Source organism: Capricornis sumatraensis, chromosome 4, assembly GCF_032405125.1.
Source record: "Capricornis sumatraensis isolate serow.1 chromosome 4, serow.2, whole genome shotgun sequence".
Taxonomy (NCBI): Eukaryota; Metazoa; Chordata; class Mammalia; order Artiodactyla; family Bovidae; genus Capricornis; species Capricornis sumatraensis.
This window is the reverse complement of record NC_091072.1, coordinates 7,803,739-7,828,018: the sequence shown is the minus strand read 5'-3', so window position 1 is coordinate 7,828,018 and position 24,280 is coordinate 7,803,739. Positions and strand designations below refer to the sequence as shown.

Here is a 24,280-nt window from a genome sequence, read left to right as displayed (position 1 = left end):
ATGGCGGCCGCCGACGGGGTCGGGGAAGCCGCGCAGGGCGGGGAGCCTGGTCAGCCGGAGCCGCCGCCGCCTCCTCAGCCTCATCCTCCTCCTCAGCCTCATCCTCCTCCTCCGCCTCCCCAGCCGCCGCAGGAAGAGGCGGCGGCGGCGGCGGTGTCCCCGATGGACGACGGGTTCCTGAGCCTGGACTCGCCCACCTATGTCCTGTACAGGTAACGCCCACGGCAGGCCGTCTGGCGCCGCAGACCCCAGTCGCCCACGCCGGGCTGGCTGGCGGGGCGGCCGCGGCCGGCACTGTGGCGCGGCCTAGGGAGTCCGCGGCGGGGGTGGGGCCCGCGCCAGCCCTGCGCCGGGCGGGCAGAGGTTGTCCGCGGCGCTGGCCTGCCGTGGTCCGGAGCCTGAGGGCTCGTGTGCGGCGGGGCTGCTGGCAGGGAGTTTTCATCAAGGTCCCAGGCTGGCTCGATTTGGGGACGGGTCTTCCTTGTGGTTTTGTCCTGCCGACACGCAGAGAGCTCGCCTGAAAATCTTAGGGACCCCGGGACGTTTCCCTTCAGCGTTGTCTTTCAGCGGTTTTAGCGCCGAGTTAGGCTCTGAGGATGAGAAGGGGTAACAAACCCCGTTACGCGTCCCCTCGCCGCTCGGACCGCGGTGCCAGCGGCGCACGGTGTAGGCGCTGCCGCAACTTTCTCGCCTTTTCGTCCCCGACTTTTGCCTGGTACTCGGTCCGTCCCCATCCCCATCAGTCGCTTTCTATCGGTCATGTTCATTCCATCCCTCCAAACTCCACTTGAACCTGCAGAGTCGAATGACAAATCTTTAACTTTGCTCGCGTGTCTTATTTTCCCTCCCGTAATTCTAGGTAAAAACCCCATCCGATAGCTGATTTGCCTAGATTTTACGAACCGAGTTTGAAAGGCACCCCTCCAGGTTGCGTCCTCGAAGTTAGTGTGTTCGAGCTCTCCGTTGGTGGAGGTGGCCCCCACAGCCCTCAGAGCTCCTCCCCGAGCCGTGCGATAGTCGGGTTTCCTCCCTGACCTGTGTCAGATTCCCCTGCCCCCGAAGCTTTCTCGTGAAGTGAAAGTGAAAGTCGCTCAGTCGTGTCCTGCTCTTTGCGACCCCACGGACTAAACAGTCCATGGGATTCTCCAGGCCAGAACACTGGAGTGGGTAGCCTTCCCTTCTCCACGGGATCTTCCCAACCCAGGGATCGAACCCATATTGCGGGCGGATTTTTTACCAGCTGAGCCACCAGGGAAGCCCAAGAGTACTGGAGTGGATAGCCTTTCCCTTCTCCAGCGAATCTTCCCAACTCAGGGATCGAATCCCGGTCTCCTGCATTGCAGGCAGATTCTTTACCAGCTGAACCACCAGGGAAGCCCAAAAATACTGGAGTGGGTAGTCTTGTGCCTTCTCCAGGGGGTCTTTCCGATGGAGGGATCCAGCCCCTGGTCTTCCTCATTGCGGGGGGATTCTTTACCAGCTGAGGTACCAGCGAAGGCCTCAGTTCAGTTCAGTTCAGTTCAGTCGCCCAGTCGTGTCCGACTCTTTGCGACCCCATGAATCGCAGCACGCCAGGCCTCCCTGTCCATCACCATCTCCCGGAGTTCACTCAGACTCACGTCCATCGAGTCCATGATGCCATCCGGCCATCTCATCCTGGGTCGTCCCCTTCTCCTCCTGCCCCCAATCTCTATAGTTTTCTCATACCGCTCCACACCGAGGTCTCACACCTCAGGAAATGCATGCTTTGCCCTGCGTTTCTCCTTATAAAATGGACACAATTTTAGGATTTGTCTACATACCACAGAATTTTTGCTGTCCATAGCTGATGAGTACACAGAACTGAGAAATGGGCAATAGGGTAAGAATATAAGTAAAAGAGTGGTTAAAGAGAATCTGGTCACACTGAGCAGTTTACACGGAAGTGTCTATAGGCACCCATTGTTGCCACTATAATCTGTTTTAGCTTTGATAATGAGAAGTAGTAGTCACTGAATGTTTGCTATATGCGTTTTTAGGTGCTGTGTTTATAACGTACAGCATATATACTTAAGCATATAGTAATATTATATGGTACATTTAGTGTGTCTAGTGTATAATACATGCTAATTGTATAGTGTATATAGGCATATTTACTATGTACTGTATGCTTACTATTATGCACATTTTCAGTGTCTCAGACCTCCAGATAGCCTTCTAAAGTTGGTTGGTAATAGTATCATCTCCATTTATAAATGACAAAATTGCTGCTCAGAGAGTGTAAGTAACTTTCTCAAGGTCACAGTGGCTATCTTAGTGGTAGAGCCAGTGTTCCACAGATTCCAAGCTCTACTGACCACCTGGGCCACCTCTCCGTGTACAAGCAAATGATAGTGGTTACTTTTATTTTAAATATCAGTTTCTAGTTTTTCAGATTATTCAAATAAAAAAGCATTATTTAAATTTTTAAAAAATGTTGATTGACTCCAAAGAGTCTTATTAGACCAATGAATTGGATTGATTTCTAATTTAAAACTATTGTGTACTTGCTACAGAAACCTGCTTTTGCATTTATGTAAAACTTTAGATTTGAAAACTATTGATTTAAATTACTTTAATTGGAAAATTATTCACTTTATTTTAAAGTTTAATATTGTAAAACAGAGTGATAGACTTGTTCATGAAGAATCTCACCATGATTACATTAGCTTTAAGTTAAAGTGTAGTCATTGACATTTTAAAGTACATCAAATTTCGTTTTTTCTTTACATGCTTGAATATAATCACTGAAAAATATCTATATTTTCAGGGACAGAGCAGAATGGGCTGATATAGATCCAGTGCCGCAGAATGATGGCCCCAATCCAGTGGTCCAGATCATTTATAGTGAGAAATGTAAGTTTATTTATTGGGAAAAGGCCTGTAAGTCAAATTAGTAGCAAAATTGAAATTCACAACTATAGATAGATGACAGATTTTTGTCTGATAAAAGTATGAATGACTTAAACTAATCTTGTGGGTGTTTTGTAGTTTACTTTCATGATAACAAATTTCATTTTGTCTTAAGAATGGACATAGTGTAAATATAAGTCCTAAATGTTATTTTATAATATATAGTGGTTACTATGTGATTGTGCTTTTCATTTACTATTTAATCTGCACATAAAATTGATATTGTATCCCTATATCATATCTTACATAAAATAAATTACATGTGGATAAATGATTTACTGTTTCATTTAGAATAAACTTTGGTTGTTGAAACATGAGCATTTTAAACTATATTTTAACTATGAAATGTTTGACTCAGTTTGAATGCATTTCTGATATTAAAGTGAGTGGATTATTTTCTTTGACAAAGTGTTCTTTCATAATGAATGTGAAATGCTTTGTAAATTGAAGATCATGCAGATGTTATTCTTCAAGGAAAGGATAAACAAGAGAGAATGCTTGTTTTGTAGTTTTGTGTGTGTGTGTGTGTGTGTGTGTGTGTATATGTGTGTATGTTTCTTTCAGTTAAGGCTCTGTTATCCGAAGTCATTCCTCTTTTACAAAAACCACTTGCTTTTTCTGATTATAAGATAATGTCAAGAAATGTTTGTAAAGAAAGAATAATGGTATGAGACTTTGCCTTACCAAATATGAAAGTGTACTACTCAACTTAATAATTAACATGTGGAACTGGTGTAGAAATAAATAGATTAATAAATAATTAAAAATTATCAATGTAGGTAAGCACTTAATACTTGATAAAAAGGACATTTCATATCTGTATGAAAGATGGATTAATCAAGTAATGATGTGCATTTGGCTGTAAATAAAGTTATATCCCTGTATCATATCTTACATAAAATAGATTACATGTGGATTTAAGTTCTAAAACAGAACTGTAAACATACTAGGAGCAAATAGTGTAATCTTTCATTCTTAGGGTAAAGAAAGAATTATTAGGGAAGATGTAAAACCCAGAATTGATTGAGAAAAAGATCAGAAGGTATGAAACTGAAAAGCTTCCAAATTATGAGAGGGATTATACGTGAAGAGATAATTAACTGGAAGAAATAGAAATGTCGGTGAAGAGCTATTAACCTCACCAGTGATCAGATAAATGCAAACTGCAACTTTTCCAGATTTGTAAGGCACTTTATGGAAACTTACAAAGCCATACATTTCTCTTTCAGTTAAAAATAATAAAATCTTTTTTTCAGGTTTAAAAAAAATAACATTTTTAATTCTTAAATATATCATTATTAGAAAGCACAAAGGAAAAGAGGAAAATGACCCATCAATCAAAACTGATCTATGAGTGTATCAGAATATTTTCCTTTGTGCAACAGAAGACACCATGAGTAAGTTAAAAGGCAATCAGCAGTGTGAGAGAAGATGTATAAACAGAAGGTTGATACTCAGAACCTTATAAGGAATTTCTAAAGAAAGTTAAAGAAACTGGCAGGCTAATCAAAAAATAGACAAAGGGTGTGAAGTGGCACTTCATAGAAGATGTAATTTCATTGACCATTAAATAAGGGGGAAAAATCCATTATCATTAGAAATGAAAAATAATTTAAGCTATTTTGTGATGTCAGATAGTTGAGAAGTATGAACAGATCTATAGTGTTCAGTTGGAAATTTTTGTATGTTTAGCCATTTTAGAAAGCACTGTCATGTATACATTTAGTGAAAGTGGGAAATTCTCACATCTTACAACCTTTAAGTGCTGCTTCTCATGATTCGTTCTGGGTTCACTCTGGCTTATGGCTTCAAAGACATGTCCCTGGGCTTCCCCTGGTGGTACAGTGGATAAGAATGTGCCTGCCAGTGCAAGGGACACGGGTTTGATTCCTGGCTCAGGAAGATCTTACATATCTCAGAACAACTAAGCCCATGTGCCACAACTACTGATCCCACGCTCTAGGGCCCGGCCTGAGCTGTAGCTACTGAGCCTGTGTCTAAAGCTCAGCAACAGGAGAAGCCCCTGTGATGAATAGCCCGAATACCACAACCAGAGGGTAGCACCCACTCTGCACAACTAGAGGAAACCTGCGTGCAGTAACTAAGACCCATTGCAACCAAAAAAATTAATTTTTAAAAAAAGACATGTCCTAGGAGGCTAAGAGCACAGACTTCAGAGCCAGACCACCTGGTTCAGATTCTTAACTGTACCACTTTACTGGCTCTGTAACCTTGGACAAGTCATTTTACCTCTCAGTACCTCTGTTTCCTCCTGTGTAAAGCGAGGATAATAGAAATAACTACTGTGTGTGTGTGTGTGTGTGTGTCTGTGTGTGTGTGTCTGTGTGTGTGTCTGTGTCTGTGTGTGTCTGTGTCTGTGTGTCAGTCATGTCTGACTCTTTGCAACCCCATGGACTATAGCCCGCCAGGCTCCTCTGTCCATGGGATTTCCCAGGCAAGAATACTGGAGTGGGTTGCCATTCCTTTCTCCAGGGAATCTTCCCAACCCAGGGATTGAACCTGGGTCTCCTGCATTGCAGGCTGATTGTTTACCATCTGAGCCACCAGGGAAGATAAGTGAATGAATTATGCATGTGAAATAAAGAAATATTGCTGATAACTATTATAATTTACAGTAATTTTTGAAAAAAGAAAATATTGGAAACCAACTATATATTTGTGTTTTGAAGAATAGATAAATGTATTGTCATACAATTGTATGCTGTATAACCAGTAAGAGGATCGTGTGTGTGTGTGTGTGTGTGTGTGTGTGTGTGTGTGTGTGTGTGTGTGTGAGAGTGTGTGTGAGAGTTGTTCAGTCGTGTATGACTGTGACCCCATGGACTATAGTCTGCCAGGATCCTCTCTGCATGGAATTCTCTAGGCAAGAATACTGGAGTGGGTTACCATTCCCTTCTCCATTGGATCTTCCTGACCCAGGGATCAAACCCAAGTCTTCTACATTGCAGATAGATTCTTTGCCAACTGAGCCATCAGGGAAGCCCAAGAGGATCTTAGATCTGTAGGGACAGATTGTGGAAACAATATTGAGTGAAAAGGGGGCACATAAGTTTTAGAAACTTTGAGTATCATAGTATATTAAATTTGTAATTTTTAATTAAAAGACTTTTAATATAAAAATTTTAATATCAAAAATTTAATGAATGTAAAATTCTATTTATTAACCCAAAATTTATTTATGATTCTGTCGATTTAAAATATATAATCTTAAGACTGAGTATCCTAGTCCCACTTTAAAAAAAAATAGCATTGACCTGTAAATTATGCCATGTCCACTGTATGGAAAAGTGAACAAAGAGTGACAGAGATGTATATACACAGGCATGAAAGGACACATCACGGAGGGGGAAAATGCCAAAAAGCAGAATGAAAATGTTATACCAACTTCATTAAAAATAAACAAGAACAGAGCTACATTTATCTGCTTGGAAAAATGTCTGGAGAGACATGTAAACTGAACTGGTAGCAGCCATTCCCACTGACACAGATCCGGTGCAGTGGGCAGCGGCACCAGATACCAGAAACTTCAGGTGCTTTCTAAAGTATCATGTGCTTGCTATGGGCTTCCAAGGTGGGGCTCGTGGTAAAGAACCCACCTGCCAATGGAAGATACACAGGAGATGCTGGTTCGATCCCTGGGTTGGGAAGATTCCCTGGAGGATGATCTATGTATGCTTGGAAAGAACTATAATTATTCATGCTCTCCTCTGACTTCACTTTGGGGGTTGTATTCTAAGGACACACATACCTGTGTGTGGTGTGCGTGCTGAGTCACATCTGACTCTTGCCACCCCATGGACTGTAGCCCGCCAGGCTCCTTGCCCATGGGAATTTCCAGGCGAGAATACTGGAGTGGGTTGCCATTTCCTCCCCAGGGGATCTTCCCAACCCAGGGATTAAACCTGTGTCTCCTGCGTTACAGGTGTATTGTTTACCACTGAGCCACTGGGGAAGGCACACACATAAACACATTCATGTGTATTGTTTATTTTTTAATGAAAAGTCATTGGATGCTTAAAGTGGTGATTTTTATAAAACAAAATTGAAAAAAAGCTGCATCAGCAGTAGCAGCAGAATGGTTAGGCAGATTAGGATATACTGACATCCATACTGCGTGCAGCCTGCTAAAAGTTTGTGAGCTCTTGTCAGTAACTGGAAAATTGTATGCTATAAGAAAAATAGCATAGCATGTCCACATAGATTTTTAATTGTGGCAAAAGAAGTATGGGAATATTTAACGTCTGGGTTATTTTAGCAGTCTGTCTGGGGCCTTAATCTGTTCTTTACATTAATCTGTGCTGTGACATGAGGGCAGTTCAACTGCAGTGCCTCCTGCCTAGTTCATTGTGACTAGCGATATGGTCTTGGGTATCAGACTGGATTTGTATGTTTAACCTCTACCTCCAAAGTACTCTGGGCCATGTGAACTTGTGAATCTCTCTAAGCCTCAGTTTCTCTTGTGGAAATGAGAATAAAACAGGATAAAAATTGTCAGTCTAAAGTTCCTTCAGTTGAGAGGATGGCAAAGATCAGAAAGTCTGATACTGTCTCAGTGAGGATGTGGAAAGTACAGGTGTTTTCATTCCTTCCTGGAGGCACTGTATGTTGATCAGACCTTTCTTGAGAGGTTCGCCTGGCACTGTCTGTCAGCACCAACAATGCACGTAATCTTGATCCACGTGTACAGCCCACGGAGGTGCTGAATTCGCACGTGTGCACAGAATACAGTGACAGGACAGTGAAAGAAGGAAAGCAACTTGAACATACATTGACAGGGGTGAATTAGATACAGAGGCCATACAACGCAGTGCTGTGCAGCTGTTTCAAAAATGCAGTAAACTTTGTAGTGGAATGCAGTGGGAAATTATGTCTTCTTCCCATTCTTGTTCCTCTAACTGGTATCATTCATAAATAAGCATATATTGGGCTTCCCTGGTGGTTCAGTAGATAAGAATCCATCTTCTAGTGCAGGTGGGTCTGGGAGGATCCTGCATGCCACGGAGCAGCTAAGCCCTTGCGCTCTGGAACCCAGCTTCCACCGCAAGAGTAGCCACAACAATGAGAAGCCCATGCACCATAACCGCGTGAAGACCCAGCACAGCCATAAAAAATAAATAAGCATATTTTTTTAACAAGCATGTATTTTAAATGAATAGCTGCTATTATACACCTTCCTTTTTTCACTCAACAGCATCTTAGTAATTATTTCACTTCAGTATATTACAGAGCAGCATTGTTACTAATAGCTGCACAGGGTTTTGTTGTATGGGTGTACCGTGAGGGACTTACCTCATTCTTTACTAATGGAAATTTCAGTTTCCAAGTTTTCTTGCTTTTTTATTTCTTATGTTATCAAATACTCTCATAAGTGTCCTTGGATGCTTTGGGTACATACAGGAGTTTATTTGTAAGAAAACTTAACTGGATTAAGAACTAGGGTCAATGAGTAGTCAGTTTTAATTTTTAATAGAAATTACCAACTGATTTTCTGTAGAGATGTGTACTAGTTTATATGACCTTGAATAATGTATTAGTGAATTTTCAGATGTTCTGGATTTAGAAAAGGCAGGGGAACCAGAGATCAAATTGCCAATATCCGTTGGATCATTGAAAAAGGACAAGAGTTCCAGAAAAACATCTGCTTTATTGACTACACTAAAGCCTTTCACTGTGTGAATCACAACAGACTGTGGAAAATTATTAGAGTTGAGAATACCAGCCCACCTGACTTGGATCCTGAGAAATCTGTATGCAGGTCAAGAAGCAACAGTTAGAACCGGACATGGAACAACATCCTGGTTCCAAATCAGGAAAGGAGTATAGGTCAAGGCTGTATATTGTCACTCTGCTTATTTAACGTATATGCAGAGTACATCATGCGAAATGCCGTGTTGGATGAAGCACAAGCTGGAATCAGGATTGCCGGGAAAAATACCAATAACCTGAGATACGCAGATGACACCACCCTTATGGCAGAAGGAGAAGAAGAACTAAGGAGCCTCTTGATAAAAGAGGAGAGTGAAAAAGTTGGCTTAAAGCTCAACATTCAGAAAACAAAGATCATGGCATCTCGTCCCATCACTTCAGGGGAAATAGATGGGGAAACAGTGGAAACAGTGTCAGACTTTATTTTGGGGGGCTCCAAAATCACTGCAGATGGTGACTGCAGCCATGAAATTAAAAGACGCTTACTCCTTGGAAGAAAAGCTATGACCAACCTAGACAGTGTATTAAAAAGCAGAGACTTTACTCTGCCAACAAAGGTCCATCTAGTCAAAGCTATGGCTTTTCCAGTGGTCATGTATGGATGTGAGAGTTGGACTATAAAGAAAGCTGAGCGCTAAAGAATTGATGCTTTTGAACTGTAGTGTTGGAAAAGACTCTTGAGAGTCCATTGGACTGCAAGGAGATCCAACCAGTCCATCCTAAAGGAAATCAGGCCTGAGTATTCATTGGAAGGACTGATGCTGAAAGCTGAAACTCCAGTCCTTTGGCCACCTGATGCGAAGAACTGACTCCTTGGAAAAGACCCTGATGCTGGGAAAGATTGAAGGCGGGAGGAGCAGAGGATGACAGAGGATGAGATGGTTGGATGACGTCACCAACTTGATGGACATGAGTTTGAGCAAGCTCCGGGAGTTGGTGATGGACAGGGAAACCTGGCGTGCTGCAGTCCATGGGGTTGCCAAGAGTTGGACACGACTGAGCAGCTGAACTGAATATGTATTAGTGAAAAAAAGACAGCCCAGAGCATAAGAGTGTGATGTGAACTCATTTGTATTAAAAAAAAAAAGGATAGAATTAGAATTAGAATCACCTAATATTTGATAGGATATATTTAGAAAGCTATACTAGAATCACTCTGCAGTTGCTTCTCGGGAGAAGGACTGGAAATTGAGTGGAATGGAAGTTTAGTGTGAACTTTCTGTACTGTTTGAGTTTTCTGTCATGGTGTGGATTCCTTTTTCAGTTTAAGAAACTGATCAAAATAAAATGTGAAAAAAATAGCCAAGTGAATATTTGAGTATATGCATGCTTAGTTTTTCCTTAATACACAACATCATTGGGGAATCTGGAGTCTGGCATCAATCCCGAATGTGCAGTAAGCTCGGTCACATGCATTGTGGCTGTGACAAATACCCAGGTTGGCGGTCACCATCACTGGGCTTGCTTTCTTTCGCTTATTGTTGTAAATCGTATACATGCAATAAGATATCTTCCTCCTAGACATAGAAAACAAACAACATTTTGTACTGTAGTGGTAGTTCTAAGCAAGAAAGACCGTCCTAATGCAGTTGTGTGCTCCATTTTTAGTTCAGGACGTCTATGATTATTTCCGGGCTGTCCTGCAGCGTGACGAGAGAAGTGAGCGGGCTTTTAAATTAACCAGAGATGCTATTGAGTTAAATGCAGCCAACTACACAGTGTGGTAAGACACATCATCACTATTCTCTGTCTGAATGTCTAAGGTTTTCATTTGGATGGCTTTTTTAAACTTTAATTTTTATCGAAATAATAAGTTACATGTGAGTTTAAAGGTCACATTGAATGAAAAATAGCAGTCTCTGCCCCATTCTTCTCACTGCATGGTCCCATTCCCTGAGGTAACAACTCCTCGGTGTTTTTCCTTAAAATCTCCTCTATAAACAACATACTTGGTTGTTTTAATTTTTTAATTTTAAATATTAGTCTTGCCATGGAAGACACAGAATTCCATCTCTTATTCTGTCTCCATCACAGTTTGTTTTCTCTTTACCAAGGAATAACTTGTCTTCCAAACTCTGTTCCTGTCTAGTGTCTCGTTCCTGTCGAGTGTCTCGTTCCTGTTGAGCACAGTGGGGACCCTTCAGCTCTCTTCTCCACAGATTTGGGCCCGTCACGTCAGGCCTGCAGCTCTCCCCTGTGTCTCGTCCCTGTCTTTGAGATCCCACAGCTGTCCCTTTCCTGATTTACTCTCATTTTATAGATCAGATCCTCGAATAGAGGAAAACTTATAAAAGGACGTATGGGAAATTGTTACTGAGATTTTTTTTATGTTTTAGAGTGTCTTTAGTCCCTTCTCAGCTTTACTAATAGAATTCAAGAGTGGAAATCATTTTCCTTCAGGTTTTCAAAACTGTCCTTCTCTTTCCTTCAGCCTCTGTTGAGAAGATTCCTGTTCCTTCATTTTAACCTTTTCTTTAACTTTGAGGGTAGAGTTTTTTTATATTCTTTGGATAATTACTTCTCTCCTCTGTTCTTTCTGAAGTGTCTTTCAGTTGCATGTTGTAGTTCTGAGACTTGTCTTTTCTTATTTTCAACTCTTTTTTATCTGCTTTTGAGATACTTCCCCAACTTTATCTTCTAACTCTTTGGTCTGCACTCTTTTTTTTTTCCCTAACATGTATTTATTTATTCGGCTGCACTGGGTCTTAGTTGCAGAATGTCGGCTCTAGTTCTCTGACCAGGGGTCAAACCCATGCCCCCTGCATTGGGAGCATAGAGTCTTGGCCACTGAACCACCAGGGAAGTCCCTGCACTCATTTTTATTTTACAAGAGCTCTTTGTCTGTTCTCTGGGTAGTCCTTTTTAGTAGCATTTTTTTTTTTATTTCATGGATGGGATATATTTTAATTTTTCTGTTTGTTTTGGTCTCTTTCCTCCATGTACACATTTCTCTCAAATGACTGGTAGTTCTTGGCTCTCCTTTCACACCTACAGTGGAAGCAGGAAAAACCTGCTTTGGCATCTCTGCGTGTTGCAGAACTGCTCACCAAGAGGGCTTCACTGTGAAGTTAGTGGAGGTGTGGCTGTTCTGTGTGATATCTTCGTATGTCAGCATTTCTGGGTCTTTTCTCCTGGCTGGTTTGTGGTTTTGAAGAAGAGCTATCAGAGGAGTGTCCGTTTGGCTCCCCAGTTCTGGGGGTCAGTTCTGGCAGGGAAGTCGGGTAGGGTGGGGTTTCTGGCCTGTTATTTGTGTTACTGTTTTAAATTTCCTTGTTTCCAGCCTTTACCTCACCCTGCTTTGCGTTGTGTCTGATATTTCTTTCTGCTTCCGATTTTTCCAGAAAATAAAGCCACTTGTGTGTTGTCGAGGTTTTTTAGGAAAACCCCAGTCCTCCTTCTCCTGCACGTTTTCTTCACTTGTGCATAGCGCACTTCACTTCTGGTCCCCGTGTGTGTGTGGGATTTTCCCCTACCAGGTGCTTCTCTGTGACAGCCCACAGGTGTCCTGTAATTTGACTTAACTGTAATGCTATCTGCTTGGAGGTAGTGTTGGATTCCGCAGGTTAAGGGCTCTGCTCCACAAGCTACCCTCACCCGGGGCCAATCGCAAATCCTGTGCTTCTTCCTGGTGGGCTGTAAATCAGAGGCTCCAGGGGCTCTGGATCAGTGGATACTCCTGGGGCTGACTGATTTTTGAAAGCCGCTCACAGAAGTCAGGGAAACACTTAGGTTCACCAGTTGATTAAAGGGTCTGATAAAAGGTGGAGACACGCAGCCAGGGGAAGAAGTCCATAGGGTAAGGTCGGGGGGGGGGGGGCGGGGCGGGGGTCCTGAGCACAGGAGCTTCTGTGCCCGCAGAGTGGGGGGTGTCACCCTCCCGGTGTGTGGATGCGTTCACCCAGGTGGAAGCTCTCCGAACCCCTCCTGCTGGGATCTGATGGCGGCCTCCTCATGTGGGCATGATTGCTTGGGACTCCATTTCCAGTCCTTCTCCCTCCCCTGTCTGGAGTACGGGAGGCGGGCCTGAACGTTCTAAGCTTCTGAATCAAAGCTGGTCTTTCAGGGGACCAGAAGCCCATCCAGAGTTGCCTCAGGAGAACTTGGTGTTTTTATAAGTCACTCAGAACTGTCAGTTTGCCATTTTCCATAGTTTGTTGATCTCTTGCAGTTGCTGTGGTATCCCCTCATCCCTGTGGATGCATGCTTTTTCTTTATTGTCATTTTAGTAGGATCCTTATTAGAGGGTGAAGTTTGTCTGAAACTATTAGTGTCATCCTTCACTTTGTGTCTCTAATACGCACTTCTTAGCTTGTAAGAAATTCTTTACTGTATACAGCTCAGAACAAATTAGAATTTATTTAAAATCCCTAAACTTATTTGCTGTTTTCTTAAAAACAGTACAATCCCTAAACTTATTTGCTGTTTTCTTAAAAACAGTACACCTGAAATTACCTTATAAACCAAACTGAATATGTATGTGCTCTGTGAAACCTAATTTTTAAAATTATAATAGAAATTCTGTCATTTCTTCTATTTAGCACTTCATTTTAAAAGGTAACTTAGAATAGTTTTTTTGTCCCTTCTTATATACTGAGTTGAAATATTTCGAGATTTTGAAGTAAAAATAGACCAGAACTAATTGTGTCTTTAGAGAAAAGGTGTTATTTAATGGTTTGACTTTACCTATGAAGGAATTGAAGAGAAACTTGTTTCAGTTATAAGTAGCATTGTTATGATGGTTTTAAAAGTAAAATACTTGGTAATATTTGTAATGAAATTTGTGTATTATATGAATAATGTATCTAAATGAGCGAGTTATACCATGTGAGGAAAGAAGTTGTTGATGCTTGTGCAGTAAAAACTAGTAACCAGAGTATTACCTGAAAATAATCACTGATTGGTTGTCTTTTCTTCTGTCTCACACTTGCTGCGTTTCACTATTTTTACTTCAAAATTCTTGATTCTTCCAGTCACCAGTTATACAAGTTTGGACAACCACAAGCAGTTAAATCCCTGCCTTACTGGTTACATAGAATACTTACCAGAAATGTGTCTGTGTTGTTATCTTCTGGCTTCATCTGATGCTGTGCCTGGCCATGTACGTGGAGTAATGACACTATGGATACTTATTATTTGCTGTAGGCATTTCCGGAGAGTTCTCTTAAAGTCACTTCAGAAGGATCTACATGAGGAAATGAACTACATCTCAGCAATAATTGAGGAACAGCCCAAAAACTATCAAGTGTGGTAAGATGAACACAAGAAGGAAATGAGTTGCTGTGCTAGTCAGTTGGTGCCTGCCAGTGGGTGACGAACCATGAGGCATTGTTCCTTCGTTTATGATCATAGTTGCTGCACTGGAGCTAATGTCACCTGTCTTACGTGTTGTTAGAACTGAGGTGATTTTTGTTTAGTGTGTGAAATGGCACTTGACCCATAGTTGACACACAAATGTTTGCCGCCATATGATTTAAGACTTTGACATTAACTGTAATACTGCTAGAATCAGGAAAAAATTTGAGCAGAAAATCTTTTCAGTTTTCTGTTCAGTTTTCTATTCAGTGTGTTATAAAACGAGTCCCTGGTATTTGGTCTTTTGTTCATTTGTTTATTAAAAATTTTTTCATTGATGCTGGAGATACAAAGATGAATGAAAGTCTGAAAAGGAAAGCAGATAGTGAAACCAGTTATTTTGCAGAGCAGTGTGGAAAGTATGATAGTAGGGCTCTTACAGTGTGTGTTCTAAAAATGAAGCTCCTGACTTAGACAAGAATATGGGTTTTATTAAGGAGGGAGGAGAGAAGTTTGGAGCAGCAGGACAGAGAACAAATAGGAGAGAAAGGCAGTCTGGACAGTTCCCAGCGTTGAGTGGGCCCGCATGCAGGGAGCATGCAGGGAGGTGGCTGTGAGTGGGTGGGGGGCACCAGGCTGCCGGGTCCTGGTGCAGGAGGAGCGGCCCGTGGTGCCCGCCAGAGCTGTCCCCACTCCGCGCCACTGGCTGCCTGCTCTTCTCAGGGTCACCACCGCTCAGTGTTTCCTAGTACAGTGACTGACACGCACACACACTGCCCCATCGTTATGCCTGGAATTGAGGATGATTTCTGAAAGGAAAGACCGCTGAGGCCAAGAGAGGACTCTGGGGAGAAACATGAAAGGGCGTGATGCGCTCAGGGAGCTGCGTGTGGTTCCATGTGGCTGGTGGGCCTTTGGGGAGTCCTGCAGTAGGAGCATAAAGAGCCTCAGGGACATTGACAAGGGTTTGGACTTGACCTGAGCCGCAGTGGAGAGCTTCTGACACATCTTAATGTAGGTTAGGTGTGTGTCTCAGGAGGTTTACTCTGCCAGCAGGTGGAGGATAGCAGAGTAGGCCCAGGGTCCTGGCAGGCTGTTGCCATGTGGGGGTTATGGGAGAGGGTGTGGTAGGGCCAGGAGGTAGAGGGATACATGTGAGAGAGGCTTTGGAGACAGAAGTTAAACTTCTTAGGGGAGCGGCGGCGAAGAGTGATGTCTGTATTTTGGCTTGACCATTGGGTGAGAATGGTGGTGCCAGCCACTTGGGGAATTTTGGGGGAAAAAAGCAGCACATTTCTGGAAAAGAAGGGTAGATTCAGGATTGGACAAGTGGGCTTTGATGTGCTTATAGAAAACCTGGCTGAAGTTGCCCAGGGAGTGGTTGAACCATGCTCCCCTGTGGTTGAAGTCACAGCTTCGGATGAGGATGCTCTGGGAGAATTAGAGGAGGCTGGGGACAGAACACAGGTGAGCATCGGCATTCGAGAGGCAGAGAAGTGCTCCAGGATGACAGAGGAAGGAAGCCAGATGTTAGTGTGCTCACAGAAACCAAGAGAAGGGAGTTTCAGGAAGAAAGGAGTAGATGAGAGTATCTCCTCCTACTGAGAGGTCCAGGGGAGCAGGAGGTGGAGACAGCCCATGGGTTTGTTCCACAGGCGGTTGTCAGTGAGCAGTCCCCCGCCAGGGTGGGGTGGGCAGCCGGGCGGTGGTGAGGTGTCAGGGAGGGTGGCAGGGGCAGGAAGAGGAAACGAGCACGCAGCACCTACAGGGGATGCAGGAGGCTGTTAGGAAAAGAGACAGAGGAAGCAGCTGGTCAGGCTGTGTCTTTTGGGTTTTATTTTCCCCAAGCGGCAAAGACTTCATGATGTGGGGAAAAGTGTTAATGAAAGGGAAAAGGCAAGAAATCTGGAGAAAAAGGGAACAGAGTCAGGGCTCGCTTGGAGTTGGGAAGGGACCCAGTGCACAGGTTAGCCTTTGGAGAAGGAACGGCTCTCAGCTGCAGACCTGTGGTGGAGGGGGCTGCTCTCTGGCCCAGTTGGATAATGATTATCTGCATAATCCGATACTGTCCTTAAGAAGGAGTATGAACCCTAAATAGATACTTATCTTCTCAAACAGTTACAACATAATAGATGTGAGAGGAAGTAACAGCACTTGGCAAGGCATGGAAGTGATAGCTGTTGCGGATTTCCATCTAGAATTTTAAACAGCTTTGCCTCTGTCACTTCTTTCTTTCTGAGTAGATGATGGTTATATTCCTGAGAAATTGCATTATAAAAGTTATTTTAGTAGAAAAGTGACTAGACAGTTTCAGTCCCTCTTTTAAAAGTTATTATATCCTTTGTAATAAGGTGTTTTTATATAAAAGCTGTAAAAGTCCAGACGGGAGTTCCCAGGTGGTCTAGTGGTTAGGATTTGGGGCTTTCACTGCCATGGCCTGGATTCAGTCCCTAGTCAGAGAACTGAGGTTGCACAACCATACAGCATGGCCCAAAAAAAAAAAAAAAAAAAATCCAGAAAATTACCTGAAGAGATGTATAAACTATGTACTATTTTATCTTAAAAAAAAAAACATGTCCAGACATCACAAGCTTTCTCAGGATTTGACTGCATCTGGCTTTTGTTGAAGAGAAGTAGCTGCCTTCTCTGGACACTGCAGACTCTCATTAACACATTACCATCTATCATTATGAAAAGCAAAATACAGAGCTACCCAGAGCAGTGCTGTTGGAAACCCAGGAGTTCTTAATTGCAGTACATTTTATTTTTTAATTTTCTAAATTCAGTTTTTAAAATTTATATTTACTTACTTTTGACTGCACTGAGTCTTCACTGCTGCACATGGCCTTTCTGTAGTTGTGGCAGGTGAGGGCTGCTCTTCATTGCCCTGTGCAGGCTTATAGCAGTGGCTTTTCTTGTTGCCCAGTACAGGCTCTCGAGCAGGAGGGCTCAGTAGTTGCAGTTCCTGGATTCTAGAGCACAGACCCAACAGTTGGCTCACAGGCTTAATTCCTCCATGGCATGTGGGATCTTCCCAGGCCAGGGATCAGCCCTGTGTCCCCTGCATTGGCAAGCGGATTCTTACCCACTCTAAAACCAGGGAAGTCCTGCAGTGCGTTTTAAATTCCCCACTCCACTAGTTGCTGTCATAACTAGGATAGTACAAGTCATTCAAATCATATATGCCAATTAATTGCACTTTTTATTAAATTCTCACCATGAAAACTTACACTGTAAGATCAACCCCTGTATTTAATTAATAATCTTTAAATCATGGAACATCTTAGTATTTTGCTCTGATAAATCATTTTGACATGGTGGAGGACCTAATTCTTAAGTTTTTCCTGAATTACAGAATTTATCAGTAACCTGGAAAAATAAATTGTTACTAGTGTTCACCTACTTATAAGTCTTCTTAAATAAATTATGTAGAAAACTTTCTCTCTGGGATCTTCCTTTTGGTAGAATCTTAGCTTCTTAATATTGTCTAAGATGAAGTTTTAAATTTTCCATGCATGTAGAGTAGGTCTTCCATTAAGCATTAAATCTTTCTTTAGCCATTTTCTCCATTATCTCTGGTCATTTTAATATAATGAATATTAATAGTTTTTAAAAAATAGCTCCATTGAGATAAAATTCACATATCATACTGTTTACCCATTTAAGGGGTATATATGTCCAGCCATTACATATATGTCCAGTAAATTTTGGAACATTTTCACTAATAGATTTTTATAAATATCTCAGCTAAAAGAAATTATACAAATAGAACCCAACAGAGAACTCTTAAAGTATTTTCCTAGTACAGAAATTCCTGTTCTGACCGACTTGTCACAGCTGCTTGCCAGAGTAGACGTGGGTTCTGTTCTGCCCATGAGCTGGTGAAATCAGCAGTTGCTTGAATGGTCGCCCTTCGGCCTTAAGGAAAACCGGCAGCCTGCTCTGGTACACAGAGGGGCTTCCATACTTGATGAGACAGGATTATGCTCCCTATAGTCAGGCTGTGACATCTTGTTGAGAGATTACTGTTCTTCCGGATTTAGCTGCATTTAAACCTTTAAGCCCTTGGTACATGGATTTATTTTACATGAAAATCACTGTTTCTGTTTCTCAGTTGTTATTCAGTGTTCTGAAATTTTTTCTCTTAGAGTTCCTCCTGTGGTACCTTTTCTTCCCAGTAGAGTCTTGAGAATTAGAGGTGAATTTCAGTTTCTTGCATGTCCCTCAGCATCACCTAGTATAACACATGCAGCTGATAGTTTGGTTTTGGGGTAAATTCACATAAAACTTCCTTCTGTTGAATTCAGGCATCATAGGCGAGTACTGGTGGAATGGCTGAGAGACCCATCACAGGAGCTTGAGTTTATTGCGGATATTCTTACTCAGGATGCAAAGAATTACCATGCCTGGCAACACCGACAGTGGGTTATTCAGGTATCATCTTATTACAGTGTTATTCACATTTTTATTTTTTTAACAAATAATTTAAATTACTATCAGATTATAAGTATATTTAAACTGAAACACATATAGATCATTACACACAATAATGATTAAGATGATTAAGAACTATCAAGATACTTAATTAAACCTGACATCCTTCATGTTGGTTAACTTTCATGATCTATTGGGATATGTTGATGAGTAACTTCACATTAAAGAATAATAATAGTGACTTTTTAATAGTTTTTGATTGAGTTTACATCACATATTATATTTGCTAGCAAATTGAATAGAAAAAGTAGTTGTAAATTTTTGATCAGTTCAGTTCAGTCGCTCAGTCATGTCTGACTCTGCAGCACGCCAGGCTTCCTGTGCTTCACCAGCTCCCAGAGCTTGCACAAACTCATCTGCATCGAGTCAGTGATGCCATCTGGCTGTCTCATCCTCTGTCGTCCCCTTTTCCTGCCTTCAGTCTTTGCTGGCAGTGAAGTTTTAATACAGCTGTGTTATTTTCATTAACAAGGACATTTTATGTATTAAGGTATTGCATACATAAACCTTGTAATCTGATTTTACAGTAACTATTGAGTATTTTATTTCTGCCTACTTGTTAAAATTTTATGCTAAATCCTGAATAGAAGAAAATAGTTACAACTCCCACTCTAGGCATTTTTATTTGTTCCATCAAACAATTGTAGTGTTGTGTCTTGTGAATTTTTTCCAGTGATTGCTGCTTTCTGCACTATTTATTATACCATGAGTATTTCACCAAAAATTTTCAAGTTGTCTTTGTTAGTTCTCTTCTCTCCATAATTTAAAAAATTAAAACAGCTTTGTAACGTAAAAATTTATATCTAAATCCAATTGTGTATATTTATCTACATGTATTTTAATATAATATTACCATATATGTGCATTTTTGAATGCTTATTTTTACTTAATATATGTAATAATATCAAATCACATAAAATTAATATACAGTAGTATAGGTAATCATTATCTTATTACTGAGTTTGGCTTTTTCTTCTACATTTTCAGCTTAAAGAATGCATAAAGACTTCCTTCGTGATCCAGTGGCTAAGACTCCGCCCCCCAATGCAGGGCCCTAACCCTAACCCTGGTTAGGGAAGTAGATCCCACATGCCACAGCCAAAGTTCCTGTGTGCCACAGCTAAGAGCCACACAGCTGAAATAGGAAGCAAATCAAAAAGCAGTACATAAGCACTTAGTTAGATATACTTTTTATCCCTTTGGATTTAATCTTTAGATTAGTTCTAAAAAGTTGGGTCAAGTAGTTAAAACATCCTTCTAGGTATCTAGATTGTTTTCCACAGGATGGTACTGAATTGCAGCCACTTTGGCTGCTAACTCTTACTCCCTAATTTTTCATTCCTCATGACCCTTCCTATCTTTCTTTGTGGCTGCGCCATGAAGCGTGCAGGATCTTAGTTCCGAGACCAAGGAACAAGCCTATGCCCCCTGCAGTGGAAGGCAGAGTCTTAACCCCTGGACCAGCAGGGAAGTCCCCCATGCCCCTGTCTTTGATGACTTTTCCTTCCCCTCCGTCTCCTTGACCTGCACCATCACTCCCCTCCAAATACGTAATGAGTTCGTCTCTTCAGTTCTACCTGCTTAACTTTGTTAAAGTTTTATTTCTGTTTTTAAAAAAATTTTTTTGATTATTTATTTATGGCTACACTGGGTCTTTGTTGCTGCATAGGGCGTTTCTCTAGCAGGGGCTAGTCTTGCTCATGTGCAGGCTTCTTGTTGCGGAGCACAGGCTCAGGGGCTTCAGTAGTTGCAGCACACAGGCTCAGCAGTGGCAGCTTGCGGGCTTTAGAGCACAGACTATTAAGTTGCTCCGTGGCACGTGGAATCTTCCCGGACCTGGGATCAAACCCATGTCTCCTGCACTGACAGGTGGATTCCTGTCCACTTCACTAACAGGAAAGTCCTTATTTATTTCTTTTCATTGTTTATAAATAATAAGACATTCCTAATTGAATGTTTTATTTTTTTATGTTCTTTTAGGAATTTAAACTTTGGGATAATGAGCTGCAGTATGTAGACCAACTTCTCAAAGAGGATGTGAGAAATAACTCTGTCTGGAACCAAAGATATTTCGTAATTTCTAACACTACGGGCTACAATGATCGTGCTATATTGGAGAGAGAAGTCCAGTTAGTAATCTTCACTTGTTCACTCCTTAAAAGAATATTTGTGTGCCTGCATGTCTCTCGCATCAGGATACAGCATAGATGAAGACTGCCCCAGTCCTACCCTCATGGAACAAATAGGGCAGGATAGTTAGATGAAACCTATAATGATAAATATACAATTAATACTGTGTATAGGAAACCTTTACTTTTAGTGTCTTAAGTTTCTTGAAATATTGTTGGTACTGTAGATTGAGGAGAAATCATATTTCATAGTGTCTGAGGAGCTTTTTTTAAAACTGTCTCATTAAACGTTAGATAACAGCCCCTGATGCTCCGTTACTTGCTCTGGTGCAGGGTTTGGGGCCCAGTGCATCTGTATTGTCCTGTGCATTCTGCGCTGTGTGGCCGCATTCTCTGCCTTGATGCCCTGGATCTCAGTAGTAAACCCCATCCTAAGGCCCATCACCTCCGGTTGAAAAATGCTCTAGCATACAAAATCCTGTCAGAAGATCTCCAAAGTTCTGAATTGACATGAATTTCTATATTTTATCCATAACCATCTTTTCTGTCTTTGTCTGCTTTATCTCATTGTCTGTTTAAAATTTGAAAAAGTTTGTTGTTTTTATAGCCTGATGAGACCATTGTCATATTGTAATGGTGAAATTTGTTTGAGCAGCTTCTAGGAAGAGCTGATTTTATGGTACATCTGCCTCTCCCTTGCCCTTATTCTACTTGAAACAGGGCAGCTGGCACTAATTTGACCTGTTCTAAGCAGCTGGGTCTGCTGATTTAAATTAACACACACACACAGAGTCTACAATCCAGTGTCCTACATTAATTCTCTTCTCCAGATTTCTTTATAATTTTCATAATGATGAATGAGTTTATTACTTTCTGTGAAAAAAATGCTATTAAAACTGCACCGCAGCAAAACTAAGATTACTAAAGTTTAGTCAGTGACTTACTCATTTGAGCAAGTATGTAATGAAGCAGAGTTCTATAACTCTCTTGGAATTTTGTCTGATTGGATTTAAATTAATAATCTTGTTAAGGGGAAGAGAAAAGTAGAGAGTGGCCATTTGGAATGGGAACCACTAGTGATAGTTTACTAGTAATCTTGTTTTGGAATTGACTATATAATCTTCTTGTCTATTTTTTTATTATAGCTTTGAAGATTATTTAGTTCTCCTTTCTCAGTGAGTAATGATTTTTCTGGTATAAGTGGATGTTAGACAAGATTTTTTTCCCCAAGGTTGCTTTAGCGAAAAAAGGAAAGTCTCCTCGTTTTGCTGACATTTCCTTCATAGGGAATGTGTAAGTGAAAGGAAATCTCCCACATTAACTTCTTTTCCATTTGTAAATTGAGCCTTCATATTACTAGTAAATAAGCATTGACCACTGCAGCCTCAGGGAGTCTCTAATTTAGATACAATAACCGAGGGAGGTCCCAGGTCCACCAGGAGAGGTCAGTGGAAGCATACAGCCGCGTTGTGAGGCAGCTGTACAGAAGCTGTTCCTCATTATTGTCACTGCTCTTATAAAGTGATACTTGTTTATTTGTGACCTTTTCCTTACAGGTACACTCTGGAAATGATCAAACTAGTCCCACATAATGAAAGTGCGTGGAATTATTTGAAAGGGTAAGAGGTTGTTTTTGCTTTTATTTTTTAACCTCCTAATATGAGAGATCATAAAATGTGTTCCATCATCAGAATCCAGAAGGATACTAAAGAATTCTCCAGTTCTCTGTCTCTAAGAAGGTAAGTGGAAGAGTGTTGTGACAGCACCCAGGAACAGTGCCCTCTGCCCTTTTCTTTACCTCTCAAGCACATCCCAGCACAGTTTTTAGAGTAGTACGTGAGTAAACAATAGTACCATTTTAACTGTATTGATGAATCCTGTGTCTTTATGTCATAGAACGGAAGACACACACCAGTCTCTGTTCAGCTCAGGATCACAGGAACATGAGATACATCATTTCTGAGCAGATTGCACAGATGCATACCCACTCTTTCTGTTGCATTTCTGGAGATCTCCTGTAACACAGCTCACTCCTTAAGCCAGCATGCTCTCTCTTGCGTGGCCTCTGACTCAGCAGGCCGTTTGTTGAACTGAAAGGTCTCCAAGGGCACTAGGGCCAAAGAGCACAGAGTGTGGAGCCCAGTGGCATCTGCGTCTGTCAGAGGCCGGGCTCGGCGATGGCTGGGGAGCTGAAGGGATGCGCGACCATCTCAGGGAGCAGAGACAGCTCTCCTGTCTTTTTTTCCTCGCTTTTAAATTTTGAGATGGTTTTGTTTTGTTTTTTCCTTTAGTTTTGTGTGTTACAGTGTGAGTTATAAATGATTATCTTTAAACTTCGTTACTCTTTTTAGCTAATTTTACTCTGCTCTTAATTATCCATCATAAAGCTCAGATTTAATTTAAAAATTTCATTTTAGAGCCCTGCTAATCTTTTAATGACCTATGAGGAAAGAATCTAAAAATGAATGGATATATGTGTATGTACAACTGACTCACTTTGCTGTATAGCAGAAATACAACATTGTAAATCAGCTATACTCGGTAATAAAAATTTCATTTCAACCCCACTCAAAATACTTTTTTTGCTTATATTACAGGGCTCATTTTCTCTTAATCTTTCTACTATTCTTGTTCTTCCTTGTCAAAATTGAGAATAGTTTTATTTATTTTTTAGGATTTTGCAAGATCGTGGTCTTTCCAAATATCCCAATCTGTTAAATCAATTACTTGACTTACAACCAAGTCACAGCTCTCCCTACCTAATTGCCTTTCTCGTGGATATCTATGAAGACATGCTAGAAAACCAATGCGACAACAAGGAGGACGTTCTTAATAAAGCGTTAGAGGTAAGCTGGCAGGACACAGCACTTTTCTTCTGGAATCTCAGTGCCCCAGTACGCATGCTCTTTTCAAAATACGGTTACTCAGAACTCCGTGTAGGGCTCTTCTGCTGTTCAGGGCTACACCCACGTCACTAGTGCACGTGGTCTATGGTCTGTTTCATTTAATCGTGACCTGAATTAAGCTGTATTAGCCCAGAATCCCTGTTTGCCCTAGGGACTGAATTACACATTCCCTTTAATGAATTTTTGTTTTTCATTTTTAGTTATGTGAAATCTTAGCTAAAGAAAAGGACACTATAAGAAAGGAATATTGGAGATACATTGGAAGATCCCTTCAAAGCAAACACAGCACAGAAAGTGACCCGCCTACAAACATACAGCAATAACACCATCTCGACGAACTTGATGGGATGCTTTTATTTTTTTAAGAGACTCTAATGAAGGAGTTAAAAACTAGAGCGATCATTCCCTTGGCCTGTGGTGTAAAGCATACGACGCACAGGCACTGCTTTTTAACATGAACTAAGTGTGATGCTCCTTGGGTGCTGCTGCTATTCAGACTAGTTCCAAGTAACTTGATTTTTTTTTTAAGCAGGGAATTTGGGGGAGGGAGAGAAAACAGAAAGTCCCATAAAGGAACTTTTGTAGTCTTATCAACATTTACTCTAACCCCTTAGCATCAACTCCTCCCTGAGTGGTTTGTGTGTCAGGATTTGCAGCGTTAATGTTTGCAGGTATGTAAAGGATATAAGTAACTTACCCTTCCGGTTCAGAAAACAGGGAATGCAGTTGTTAGATCAGAGCTGCTCTGCCACACACAGCATCATGCTCTCGCTGTAACCAACTAATGCCAAAAGAATGGTT

At 41.4% G+C, this 24,280-nt stretch overlaps 1 protein-coding gene across 1 annotated transcript; it reads left to right on the top strand.

Moving 5' to 3' along the window:
- On the top strand, positions 1-24,280 carry FNTA (farnesyltransferase, CAAX box, subunit alpha). Its single transcript, XM_068971154.1, has 9 exons — positions 1-212; positions 2,789-2,874; positions 10,267-10,381; positions 13,801-13,905; positions 18,258-18,384; positions 20,425-20,573; positions 22,130-22,192; positions 23,248-23,419; positions 23,680-24,280. The coding sequence occupies exons 1-9, from the start codon at positions 1-3 to the stop codon at positions 23,800-23,802; spliced, it is 1,152 nt and encodes a 383-aa protein (XP_068827255.1). The 3' UTR covers positions 23,803-24,280.

Excerpts from the sequence above, each read along its gene's own strand:
- FNTA (XM_068971154.1), top strand. The coding sequence starts at position 1 with ATGGCGGCCGCCGACGGGGTCGGGGAAGCCGCGCAGGGCGGGGAGCCT. Across the intron at positions 18,385-20,424 it reads ACCGACAGTGGGTTATTCAG|GAATTTAAACTTTGGGATAA; the intron begins GTATCATCTTAT and ends ATGTTCTTTTAG. Across the intron at positions 23,420-23,679 it reads TTCTTAATAAAGCGTTAGAG|TTATGTGAAATCTTAGCTAA; the intron begins GTAAGCTGGCAG and ends TTTCATTTTTAG.